Source organism: Anomaloglossus baeobatrachus, chromosome 2 (genome assembly GCF_048569485.1).
Source record: "Anomaloglossus baeobatrachus isolate aAnoBae1 chromosome 2, aAnoBae1.hap1, whole genome shotgun sequence".
Classification (NCBI taxonomy): domain Eukaryota; kingdom Metazoa; phylum Chordata; class Amphibia; order Anura; family Aromobatidae; genus Anomaloglossus; species Anomaloglossus baeobatrachus.
The window spans coordinates 123,976,801-123,990,895 of record NC_134354.1 but is presented as its reverse complement, the minus strand read 5'-3'; the positions used below and the strand labels follow the sequence as shown (position 1 = coordinate 123,990,895).

Here is a 14,095-nt window from a genome sequence, read left to right as displayed (position 1 = left end):
ATACAGTATTTATATGGAAGCTCCTCCTGTACGATCAACACATATAGAGGCCCCCTGAAGAGTAATTACATATAGCCTAAGATAATAACACTGACACTGGGGGTACAGGATAATGACACTGGGGGTACAGGATAATGACACTGGGGGTACAGGATAATGACACTGGGGGTACAGGATAATGACAATGACACTGGGGGTACAGGATAATAACACTGACACTGGGGGTACAGGTTAATGACACTGGGGGTACAGGTTAATGACACTGACACTGGGGGTACAGGATAATGACACTGGGGGTACAGGATAATGACACTGACACTGGGGTACAGAATAATGACACTGGGGGTGCAGGATAATGACACTGGGGGTACAGGATAATGACACTGGGGGTACAGGATAATGACACTGGGGGGGTACAGGATAATGACACTGGGAGTACAGGATAATATCACTGACACTGGGGTACAGGATAATGACACTCCGGGTACAGGATAATGACACTGACACTGGGGGTAGCAATGGGCCCCCCAGCCTTGTGTACTGTAGCAATGGGCCCCCCCGCCTTGTGTACTGTAGCAATGGGCCCCCCAGCCTTGTGTACTGTAGCAATGGGCCCCCCAGCCTTGTGTACTGTAGCAATGGGCCCCCCAGCCTTGTGTATTGTAGCAATGGGCCTCCCTTCTTGTCCCCTATTATGTCGTTGTTTACACACACACACACACACACACACACACACACACACACACGTTATTATCACCTGTCCTCCGTTTCTGCGCTGTCCTTACCTTACCAGTCCGCAGGCTCATGGACACCTCCATGATCTCGTCCGGTGCACGGAGCCGCCGCCGCAGGATGCCATCATGGCTTTACTGCAGTTAAATGCTTTGCGGCGCCGTAAAGCATTTAACTGCAGTAAAGCAATGAAGTTAGCCTGCAGCGGCGGCTCCGTGCATCGGACGGGTCACTGAGGGGGTCTGTGTTTTGCGGTCTGGAGCACCGCGGGAACAGAGAAGAACAGGTGAGAATGATTTTTTTTTTTCCTTCGGCTCCTTCTGAGCGCTTACCTGCAGCCCTGCCTCTCCTCTGCTGCTCCGGCAGCAGTGTGATGACGGCCGCTGTGTCGGTGCGGGGCTGAGCAGCTCCTCCGCCTCAGCCCTGACACCGGCCGCACTGTTCAAATGTACGCGCGTCTGAAGGATGCACGTACATTTGAATAGTGCGCGGTCTCCAGGCCTGTACACCGGATATGTACTGGCCTGGGACTTCCGCGGTGCAGGACCTACGGTGAGTCACATGACTGTCTGATGTCACCGCAGGTCCTTCTGCACACGCAAAAATTGCAGTGATAGTACAGAACTTGTGCTATAGCTGCAGTTTGCGATTGAAAGGCTGGGGGGCCCTCAGAGCGTGGGGGCCCTGCCCAGTCTGCCGCACATAACGTCGGCCCTGAAAAACCGGCGGCCCCGCGGCGCTGTACACAGCTCCGCACTAATTAAGGCACAGGGGCCCACTGAGGGCCCGAGGCCTACCGGGGGATTCCCCGGTACCCCGGCGGGCCAGACCGACCCTGAATACAATCACGTGCGGATTACGTGCACTTTTAGTCCCTTTGCGCAGCAGAAGTGCACTCAAAACACTAATGCGTTTTTTTTTAGCTGGGAAAATTCCGAATCTAATGGATATCTATGGGAGAAATCTGCAAATTAAACTTAGGATACCCACAAGTTGCAAAATTGAAGCAGTTTCCTCTGGCATTGTGCAAATAATGCCAGAATTGAGGTTTTCAGCTCACAATATTTCTCCTTGATACTACAGGGTTTATCATTAACATGGTATGGTATCAGTGAATCAGTACGCCTTTCAGGAGCTCAATATCAACATAAGCAAGCATGATATTGGTTTCCCGTTGGCCTTGGTTCGTGTGTAATAATTTATTGTACTTACCTGTTCCTAGATGTTTTATAGCTTCACTTTCATTGAGATCAAAAACTTTAACCTCCTTCACATAATCTTCCTTGAGCAGAAGTTTTACAATCCATTCTCCAATAAAGCCGCATCCACCCGTGACCAGATACACAAGGTCCTTTTCCATGTCGACAAGAATTTCTAAAAAAATGGAATCTTAAAAAAAAAAAAAAATATATTAAAAATATATAATAAATATATTTTTGAAATTAAATATCTACAGACAATAAAACAGCTATAATCACCTTTCACTTTTTTTTTTTTTTTTTTAAAACACAAGTTGCTAATAGCTCTGCTCAAAAGAGGGACGGGAGGTCGCTCAGCCTGCCTAAAGCGTTCATAATTATGCAATAAAGTGGCCTAAAATATGCCAGGAGTGTATGCCAGCCCCTGACTGGAGTTCATTTTTTGGCGGTGGCACATGGCAATTGAAAGATTCAAATTCTTTAAGGAGGTGCACCCCAGTCTTGATGTATAGCGGACTAAAATTCTTTGATTTGAAGATTTTAACCTATAGCACACCTGAAAAAAAAAAGACACGAATCGCACATCCCAAAATCATACTTTGATTTTTGATTTAATGCCTCTAGGCAAAAATTAAATACCTGAACATGAGGTTCTCAGTATAACACTCTGATCAGACTGTGTGAAGACCACCGCCAAGTCACACCATGACGTGACAGTGGCTTCACACAGTCTGATCAGAATGTTAAACCAACAACCTCATGTTCAGATACAGTATTTAATTTTTGCCTACAGGCATTAGATCAAAGTATGACTTTGGGATGTGCGATTCGTGTCTTTTTCTAAAGTTTTTGCAGATTTTAACCTGTAAAAGGCACAGCAAAATGGACAAATTCCAAGCCATAAAAAGGTCAACCAAGTCATGTATGATAACCGGGCCATCAATCACTTCCCACAAAAAAAAAAAATTAAAAAAAATAAAATAAATAAATAAATATATATTATATAATAATTTGGTTTTGAGTCCTTGATTTACTGCACGACCACCATGAGTTGTTTGAATGGGGAGGCAGTTTAGGATGCCTGCTGCCTCTTCAATCAAAGTTTATGGGGTTGACCGTAACAATAAAAGCACTTTGCTCCCAGCAAAATAATACATTTATTGCCTAAAGCTTTGGATAAGTAATAAATAATATTTAATAGATTTGATGAAAATCAAATACAAACAATTTGCGATTTGATCCATGCGAATCAAAAAAAAAAAAACAAAAACAAAACAAAAACAAAAACTTGCTGCTATTTTACACATTGCAGAAATATTGGAGCAGTCACAGAAGACCCACTGGGTCACAGCACACACAATACCCAAGGGGCGCAACTATGGTTCACATCAGGTTTTCAACAGAGCCTCGGATGGTGAGTGTGCTGAACTGCAGGTAGAAACGAGGTGCCTCACAGGCAGACTGGTTCTGTGACAGCTGGTCCCTGGAGTATGGACACGGACAGTCTCTAATATGGTAGATGTAGCCGGGATGGCTGATACAGAAGGTACGGTCGGTATAGATAGATGCGTCAGCGACAAGAGTGGATAGATACAGCAGTGGCCAAAGTGGTTAAATGCATCAGTCGACAAGTCAGGTACTGGAACATAGACAGGTATTAGCAATACGGCACACAACATTAAACAGCAGTAGCACTTAGGGACCTGACAACTAGCAATGTATTGACCATGTTGCCCAGGCACCTCCCTTAAAGGAGGGTGCCTTAAATACCAAGTGATTCTCAGCATAGGAGGCACTTCCGGGTTAGGGCATACAGACCCTTTAAGAAAAAAGGTGCACAAGCGCCCTAAGAGCTCCCAGGAGGCCTGAGCGGAGTCCGCAGAGCCCGGTAGTTGGCAACAGGGATCGGGAACAAAGCAACCACCGCTGAGCGACTGTGAGGGTGAGTGTGCTAGTGTCCCCGTGCCGGGGGACAGGACAGGGAGTTACACACATGCTATGATAAATTAGCAAATACTTCTTTTTAAAAATATACCATTATACCCCACACTTATAAGAACAGAAAGGGAGTGAATTAAATGCATTTAATTAGCCCCCATAGAACACCGTAGCATTGGGCACTAACGGGAGAGGGAATTAAATAAAATTCAAGGGCAGCCATCTAAGACTACAAGATTAACCACCAACATCATTTTAGTGAATAAGAATTTCCTGGGGAATTTACTGAAGTAAATCTCCAATAATGACTGTTCCCATGAATGGACCCAAACAATCATTTATGGGCTTCAAATTACTTTTATTGATCATCCTAATTTTTGATAAATATTGTTATTTATTGTGCATAGATTGCTGTAAATTTTCCAGTAGGACCCTGCACAAGACTGGGCCTTTCCACAGGACTGGATACAAAAGACACTTTTTTGTACAAAAAAAAAACACATGCACACACGTTTACCAGCATCATCATTTGTTTGTTTGTTAAAATTGGCATTTATGGTGCCTTGACCGGTATGAATTGCCTTGGTACACCCCTGGTACACTCATATTGTTGCCAAAAGGTAAACAAACCAAGAATCATAGCCTAAAGTCTATGTTACTATAATCTATACACCATGATAGACAGAGGAAGCAACACAAAATTGATAAGATGGACAGTGAAACCAGAATGATAGGTCATACTCGAATCCTGACCCCGGTATGCATCATTTTTAGGAGGGGAAAAAAAAAAAAAAATCAAACAAAGTTTGACAAGGACTGCAGACTTGTAAACCCTCACAGCGTGCAGTACATTTGCTGTCAAGATTGTATGGTTTTGGTGCCAGGAGCTGATGAGTATGTGACCACTAGTATTCGATTTCAATTGATGTGGTGACACGCCAGCTAGACATGTGTGACACTCAACACTAGTGAATTGAGCGAGGCCACATACATCTAGTAGGACTGTGACTAGAAGCATGCAAATCACAAACTTATCACAGAGTGATTGCAGACTTGTACCCCACGACTGGACAACCCTTATAAGAAGAGGCTGTGTAAGTAATGGACAATCTCTACATTTGTGTGCGTTGGTAGAGTTCTGAATGTAGGTTTATTTGCTGTACACTAGGCTTTCAAAAGTGTATGGCTGGTTTACAGTGGCGTAAGTAGAGTTTGATGGGCCCAGGGCCTAGGTTGGACCTGGCCCGCCCCACCATACACCAACACTAGGGATACAGTAAAATGATGCCGACACTCGGGGTGCAAAATAATGATGCTGACACTTGGCTCTTTTCCTCAGCACCCAGGTTTCCCCATGATCTGAAATTCCTCTATCAGCACCCAGCTTTCCTATGTTCGGATATCCATCTTATCCTCAGCACACAAACCTTCACAAGCAATTATGCACTGCAAACAGTATACTGGCTCTCCATAAAGTATAAAAGCCTCCCTCATAGCTCTCCAAATACTATAATGGGGCCCACAAAACTCTTCATTTATTAGAATGCACCCCCAGTCCATGTATAAGGTAACTCTATTAGTCCTCCATGTATTATAATGCAGCCACCATTAGTTATAAATAAAAAAAAAAATCCGTCTCCATTGCACAGTCGAACTATAAAGAACATATAGTATTTTACCGTCGTTTCATTGATGACCTCTTCCTGAGCTGGAGGGGCCCCCTATTAAAGGCAAAAGAATTTGTAGAGAACCTAAATAAGAATGAATGGGGAATATCCTTCACAGCTACTCACTCAGATAATACTATTCAATATCTAGATCTACAGATCACCTTGAATGAAACCGGAAAGATTACTACATCGACGCATTTCAAACCCGTGGATGTGAATAGTTATCTGAAATTCGATAGCGGACACTTACCAAGATGGGTTCGAAATATCCCATACGGACAATATAGGAGAATACGAAAAAACTGCACGGCAGACAAAGACAACGAGAAAGAATCTAAAATTCTGAAGCAACGACTCTTGGAAAAAGGATACCCAAAAAAGCTACTATATGATGCCTATGTAAAAACAAACTCCCTTACCCAAGATAAATGCATAAAACCAAAACAAATGAATACAGTAGAAAACGAAGGAAAAATTAAATTATCAAAATGGAGTCTAGTTACTACATTCTGTCAACCCAGAACCCATATTGAAAAATTACTTAATAAGTATTGGTTCATATTAAAGGGCGGGTCGCCCCTTAGATAGGGTCTATCCTAACAGAGCACATACCCCAAAGACCTATTATTATATATAAGAAAAATAGAAATATAGGCAATATGGTCGCACCCAGCAATACTTCCATAAGACCATCAGTAACTATAGCTGACAATCCAACCCTTTGGGGATGCTACCCATGTAAAATACCTAAATGCTTATGCTGCCAGATTATTACAAAAGGGGCAAAAACTTTTACTTCGAAAACCACAAAGGAAACCTTTACAATAAAACATAAATTGAACTGCCAATCCACACATGTAGTATACCTACTAGAATGCCCCTGTGGCACCCAATATGTGGGACGGACGATACAAGAGATGCATTCAAGGCTCAATAAACACCGCCATAACATCAAAACGGGTTATACATTACATAGTATCTCAAAACACTACAATATCATGCATAATAGGGACTACAAGAAAATGACACTTACCATTATAGACTGCATTAACAGCAAAGATCCACAAGCATTAACCAAACTGATTAGAAGAGAGCTACTGGATCTTCAAATTAGGCACCCTAGCCCCAGAAGGACACAAACCTCACATTGGATAACGTCGCTAAACAATAATACGTGGGTTATCCGATACACAATTGTTTGGATTTTGAAAGGAACCTACGGAAGCGTCCCCTCTAAAGAGGTCCCTTTTAGAGGGTTTTTGAAAGAAAGAATTTTTTGAAAAACAATTTTTGAAGGATAATTTTTGGGAAGGATCCTATTGGAGGAGTTTTCTATGAATAAAAACATGTGTGTGTATATATATATATATATATATATATAATACATACACACACATATATATACATTGTGGTTAATGTATGTGAGCATACAAAAAGACTATTTGAACCCCCTTTTTTTTTTCCCTTATCCACCTTCCCCAAACAACAAAAAATAAATTATACCAACAGTGGTACAACAACAATAGATATAACAAAGGGATGATAAGAAGGTCACGGGGAATAACCCCAAATATAACAATAATCTAAATAAGGCTCCCCTAATTTATCATAATCCATTATGATTTTCCAAAAGAAATCTCTTTATCAAAATTTAAGACATAACAATTACCCTACACCATATAGATTTTATTAAATGTGGTTATAATATCGATTTAATAATTTTTTATTCAATTCTTATTCAATTTTTATCTAAATTTTTCTTTTCTGTATATTATAATTTCCTAGTTAATATTGTTTTTATTACATGTTTATAAATATGGCTTTTATATATACTAGATTTTTATAAGACTCTTATACTTATGGGGTTAAAAGGACCCAATGATCTAAATTTGCGGCACACCCACAAATTCCACCTGTGGGATCTTTTATTTCACCTATAAAAATTTAATGCATGTAAATCACTCCTGTTATACCTGAGGAAAGCAACAGAGACTTTGCTGAAACGTGTTGTATAAAACAGGAGTTTACCCTTTTATTAATACTAATAAAACAAATTATACACAAAGCTGGCAGCCCAGTCATTAGCGCTCAACCAGACCGAAATTCTAATTCATTATATCCACACTCCCACTACGGGAATTCGGCCAGAGCTGCTCTGAGGAACAGGACCTGCCAGGCAAAATCTGAACGACGGAGGATCGCACAGGAGCTCCAGGATCTAAGGTGCCGGAGAACCCCAGGAGCCAGCAGCGATTCCTAACCCGAATCCATTCAGCGTATCAATGGCAACGCCAGCGGAGACAGCCCCCACTCCGGAGGGATTACCCATCCACCTACCACCGGGGTTGTGCGGGGGTGCACAACCTTATCAGGTGAGCAAATACAATTATTATTAATAACTCCAGCCCATGGGTGCTTCTCATATGCGCTACCCCTTTTTCCTTTTTCAGCACCAAGATTAGGGCACATTCCAACGACCATGAGGTGAATGCCACAGTCACAAAAACACCAACAAAAAAACAAACAAACAAAAGCATGGGTTGAATATGCAGCATCAAGATCTCGATGATACAGTTTAATATACATAAATCTGGAAACATGTTGAGGCTGCAGAGGGTTAATCAAACATACAATTTATAATATACAGTGTCAAATGAACACATCAAAAGTTATAACTTTTAATTGGAAAAAAAAAAAAAAAATAGGTGTAAAACATTTAGGCCTTGTGCACACGTTGCAGTTTTTTCTTGCGTTTTAAACTGCACCATGTCTGACAAATTGCATGTGTTGTGCTTCCCCAGCAAAGTCTATGAGAAGTCACAAAATTCCATCCGCACATTGCTTTTTTACATTTTTTTTTAAAGGCAGAGTTTTGTTTGACAAAAAAAAAAAAATAATAATTGGATGGAAAACTGCGTCTTCTAATCCAAAAAACCATGGAAGTTGCTTCAAGCAGACTCGTACTTACCACAGTGCCAGGGTCAAGATTTAAATTTTTTTTTTTTAAATCTCCTCTTCACCAGACTCTATATGAAAACTGGAGAATTTAAACGGGGGAAAGGGGGGGCGGTTAGAAGTGTCCCTGTATTCACTTGACCTGGAGTCTGTGAGATCCAATCAGCTCCCTGACCCGACGTGCTTTCGCTCCTGATGCCACGGCAGTGCCATGAATTTACTTCATCACATTGGTATAGTCTCTACAAAGAGCCACCGAGTAGTGATTAGAATTTTGGCTCTTTTTGGCGATCCAGCTCCCGCTGCTCACAAAAACTAGCCGGCTCAAAAAACGGCTCTTTTAAATAGTACTCAGCTTCACACTCATCATTCCAGTCCCTTGACTGTAAAGAGAGTGTCTCATCATATACCTGTATAGGTATCTAGTGAAGAAGTAAAGCCTACTTTTTAGCACTGCAGTCTCCAGTAAGTTCCTGTGAACAGGGCCTTGCACCTCATTTATATTGACTTGTGTTACTTTTTATTATCCGATATTGTTTGTACATGTGCCTTCTAAACTAATAAGTGCTGTGATATCTGCTGGCATGATATAAGTTTATAATTATTAAAAATAAAACACTCTGAGAAACGTTGCAGACACTGTTCTTACCATGCCACTATGATATGTGCAGCACGCACACAGCAATACATGTAAGCAAAACATGCGGAATTGTAAAATCAGTTTATTTCAAGTTAGCCTGGAACTAACATATCTAAATGCTACTATAGTGGTGCAAAGCACTACAAGTCCCAGTGTCCTCAATTCCAAGTGTTAGATAGCTGTTGACCAAAAGCGTGTTAGCCAGCAGTTGTCTACACCAAGAGTTCTCCAACTCCTCAAGGCCACCGACACTGCAGGTTTTCAGGATTTCCTTAGCATTGAACAGGTGTTGGAATCATCTCCTATGCAGGTGATTAAATTATCTGTGCAATAGTAAGGAGATCCTGAAAACATGCACTGTTGGTGGCCCTTGAGGACTGGAGTTAGGGAACCCTAGTCTAGGCTCCTAGACACAAGCATGATGCAAGTGTGATGGTTGTACCTTACCTGTTCAGTTGGGAACGGGAAGGGCTCAAGCCAGAGTCCAAGAATGAAAGTTCACTGTCCTATGCAGTGTCACTGGAAATAAAAGTTGTCCAAAGAGTTAAAGCTCCGCAAAATATCACGCTCGTCTGTGACCTTAAAATCTGCAAAACAAGAGCAAAAACACAACAGTCATTCATGGGAAGGAATGCAGTTTTCTGGGACAGTTTGTAATATTCTCACTGATTCCACAACCTCAGCACCACTACTAGATGAGACTTTTGCATACTTGCAGTTATAAGCCAAGCACTTTCTCTTTTGCTTTTCTCAGTAGTCTAAGCCAGAGGTCTCAAACTCGGCTGGGTGTATGGGCTGCACACAGAAAAAAAAACAAAAAAAAACCTAAATAAATAATTTGAGGGGCTGCATTCTTTTCAGAACTAAGTGACATTGTTAGCGGTACCATTTTTTCTTTCTATACACCCTTGGATCACTGTTTTTGAACATTTTTCAATTGTGTATTATAACTTTTTTTGAGATTATATATATATTATATATACAGTCATATGAAAAAGTTTGGGCGCCCCTATTAATGTTAACCTTTTTTCTCTATAACAATTTGGGTTTTTGCAACAGCTATTTCCGTTTCATATATCTAATAATTGATGGACTGAGTAATATTTCTGGATTGAAATGAGGTTTATTGTACTAACAGAAAATGTGCAATCCGCATTTAAACAAAATTTGACTGGTGCAAAAGTATGGGCACCCTTATCAATTTCTTGATTTGAACACTCCTAACTACTTTTTACTGACTTACTAGAGCCCTAAATTGGTTTTGTAACCTCATTGAGCTTTGAACTTCATAGGCAGGTGTATCCAATCATGAGAAAAGGTATTTAAGGTGGCCACTTGCAAGTTGTTATCCTATTTGAATCTCCTATGAAAAGTGGCATCATGGGCTCCTCAAAACAACTCTCAAATGATCTGAAAACAAAGATTAGTCAACATAGTTGTTCAGGGGAAGGATACAAAAAGTTGTCTCAGAGATTTAAACTGTCAGTTTCCACTGTGAGGAACATAGTAAGGAAATGGAAGAACACAGGTACAGTTCTTGTTAAGCCCAGAAGTGGCAGGCCAAGAAAAATAGCAGAAAGGCAGAGAAGAAGAATGGTGAGAACAGTCAAGGACAATCCACAGACCACCTCCAAAGACCTGCAGCATCACCTTGCTGCAGATGGTGTCAATGTGCATCGGTCAACAATACAGCGCACGTTGCACAAGGAGAAGCTGTATGGGAGAGTGATGCGAAAGAAGCCGTTTCTGCAAGCACGCCACAAACAGTCGCCTGAGGTAAGCAAAAGCACATTTGGACAAGCCATTTACATTTTGGAAGAAGGTCCTGTGGACTGATGAAACAAAGATTGAGTTGTTTGGTCATACAAAAAGGCATTATGCATGGAGGCAAAAAAACGCGGCATTCCAAGAAAAGCACTTGCTACCAACAGTAAAATTTGGTGTTGGTTCCATCATGCTTTGGGGCTGTGTGGCCAATGCCGACACCGGGAATCTTGTTAAAGTTGAGGGTTGCATGGATTCAACTCAGTATCAGCAGATTCTTGACAATAATGTGCAAGAATCAGTGACGAAGTTGAAGTTACGCAGGGGATGGATATTTCAGCAAGACAATGATCCAAAACACCGCTTCAAATCTACTCAGGCATTCATGCAGAAGAACAATTACAATGTTCTGGAATGGCCATCCCAGTCCCCAGACCTGAATATCATTGAAAAATTATTTTTGCAAAAGGAGGATCTACAAAATATTAATGTCACTTTTATGTTGAGGTGCCCATACTTTTGCACTGGTCAAATTTTGTTTAAATGTGGATTGCACATTTTCTGTTAGTACAATAAACCTCATTTCAATCCAGAAATATTACTCAGTCCATCAGTTATTAGATATATGAAACTGAAAAAGTTGTTGCAAAAACCCAAATTGTTATAAAGAAAAAAAGTTAACATTAATAGGGGCGCCCAAACTTTTTCATATGACTGTATGAGAGTAGTTATATATATATATATATACACACATATACACACACACACATACATACATATACATACACATATACATACATACCTACATTCACACACACACACACACACACACACACACACACACAGTTCAAAAGTTTGGGGGGGGGGGGGGGGGTGTCACACAGATTTTTTTTTTTTTTTATGGAAAAGACAAAATTAACACAACACACGTCTATTTATCAAATTAGTTGCATAATGAATAGAAAAAAAAAAAAAAAATAGTCCAGACATTGACTAGGTTAGAAATAATGATTTTTACTTGAAATAATAATTTTCTCCTTCAAACTTTGCTTTCGTCACAGAATGCTCCTTTGCAGCAATTCCTGCTTTGCAGACCTTTGGCATTCTAACTGTTAATTTGCTGAGGTAATCTGGAGTTATTTCACCGCATGCTTCCAGAAGCCTCTCCCACAAGTTGGATTGGCTTGATGGGTACTTTTTGCGTACCATACGGTCAAGCTGCTCCCACAACAGCTCAATAGGGTTGAGATCTCGTGACTGGGCTGGGCACTCCATTACAGATAGAATACCAGCTGCCTGCTTCTTCTCTAAATCGTTTATGCATAATTTGGAGGTGTACTTTGGGTCATTGCCCTGTTGTAGGATAAAATTGGCTCCAATCAAGCGCTGTCCACAGGGTATGGCATGGCAAAATGGAGTGATAGCCTTTCTTATTCCCTTTTACATTGTACAAGTCTCCACCAGACTCAGCACCAAAGCAACCTCAGACCATCACATTACCTCCACTATGCTTGACAGATGGCATCAGGCACTCTACCAGCATCTTTTCAGTAGTTCTGCATCTCACAAATGTTCTTCTGTGTGATCCAAACACCTCAAACTTTGATTCGTCTGTCGATAACACTTTTTTCCAATCTTCCTCTGTCCAACGTCTGTGTTCTTTTGCCCGTATTAATCTTTTCCTTTTATTAGCCAGTCTCAGATATGGCTTTTTCTTTGCCACTCTGCCCTAAAGGCCAGCATCCCGGAGTTGCCTCTTCACTGTAGATGTTGACACTGGCGTTTTGCGGGTACTATATAAAGAAGCTGCCAGTTGAGGACCTGTGAGGCATCGATTTTTCAAACTAGAGACTCTAATGTACTTGTCTTGTTACTCAGTTGTGCAGCGCGGCCTCTCACTTCTCTTTCTACTCTGGTTAGAGCCTGTTTGTGCTCTTCTCTGAAGGGCGTAGTACACACCGTTGTAGAAAATCTTCAGTTTCTTGGCAATTTCTCAGATGGAATATCCTTCATTTCTAAGAACAAGAATAGACTGTCGAGTGTCACATGAAAGTTCTCTTTTTCTGGCCATTTTGAGAGTTTCATGGGACCAACAAATCTAATGCTCCAGATTCTCAACTAGCTCAAAGGAAGGTCAGTTTTATAGCTTCTCTAATCAGCAAAACTGTTTTCAGCTGTGCTAACATACTTGCACAAGGGTTTTCAAGGGATTTCTAAACATCCATCAGCCTTTTAACACAGTTAGCAAACTCAATGTACCATTAGAACACTGGAGTGGTGGTTGTTGGAAATGGGCCTCTATACACCTATGTAGATACTGCATTAAAAACCAGACGTTTGCAGCTAGAATAGTCATTTACCACATTAACAATGTGTAGAGTGTATTTCTGTTTAATTTAATGTCAGCTTCATTGAAAAAAGTGTTTTTCTTTTTAAAAAATAAGGAAATATCTAAGTGACCCTAAACTTTTGAACTGTAGTATTACAGCATTCTAATATGCTCTATATAAGAGCCCAGTGGTGCGGGCTGCAGCTTATAGGGCAAAAAAGTGGTGACAGGTTCCCTTTAAGAGGTGCAATCCTGTCCAGACATTAGTTCAGGAGGCCATCGGCTTCCCTACGATGCGATCGCAGGGAGCCAATGATTTGCTGATAGCCAGGGATCGATTGAACACCTCTGTGCCCATCAAGTGATTGCCTGTGGCTCGGTTTGATAGAAGCAGAGCTGTAGAGTCGGAGTTGTGGAGTCGGAGTTCATTTTGGTGGAGTCGGTATAAAATGGACCGACTCTGACTCCTAAAATAAATAATAAATTGGGTACAGTGGTTCAATGCAGAATGTGCTGAATATTTTTTCATCGAAATTTGGGAAAGTTATGAAATGTCCTATAAATGGCTGTTCTATTCCTGCTCTAAGGCTACATTCACACACAGCGTTTTTGCAGCGTTTTTTGGAGGATACATTTTTCAGCTGCAAAAGCAGATCAGTTTTTTAAAAAACCGCATCACCTGAAAGATTTTTGAGCTCAGAGAATGTTTTCAATAGCAAAAGCAGATTAGAAAAACGCCACAAACTGACTGTTCATTCTTTGTGAGGATGCTTCAAACATAAGTACAATTAAACTGATTAATGAGAGTAATGAACAACAGCTAGAAGAAAATGTAGGATTCAGAGGAACAAACAGATATTACCACAGA

At 40.9% G+C, this 14,095-nt stretch overlaps 1 protein-coding gene across 1 annotated transcript in view; it reads right to left on the bottom strand.

Moving 5' to 3' along the window:
• LOC142284916 (3 beta-hydroxysteroid dehydrogenase type 7-like) overlaps positions 1 to 14,095 on the bottom strand; it is a 91,500-nt gene that overhangs the window by 73,521 nt on the left and 3,884 nt on the right. The window contains exons 2-3 of the mRNA XM_075333241.1: positions 9,582 to 9,721; positions 1,945 to 2,121 (exon numbers count right to left, since the gene is read on the bottom strand). Of these exons, the coding sequence (XP_075189356.1) occupies positions 1,945 to 2,092 (148 nt within the window). The 5' untranslated portion in view covers positions 2,093 to 2,121; positions 9,582 to 9,721. The remainder of the gene's footprint in view (positions 1 to 1,944; positions 2,122 to 9,581; positions 9,722 to 14,095) is intronic.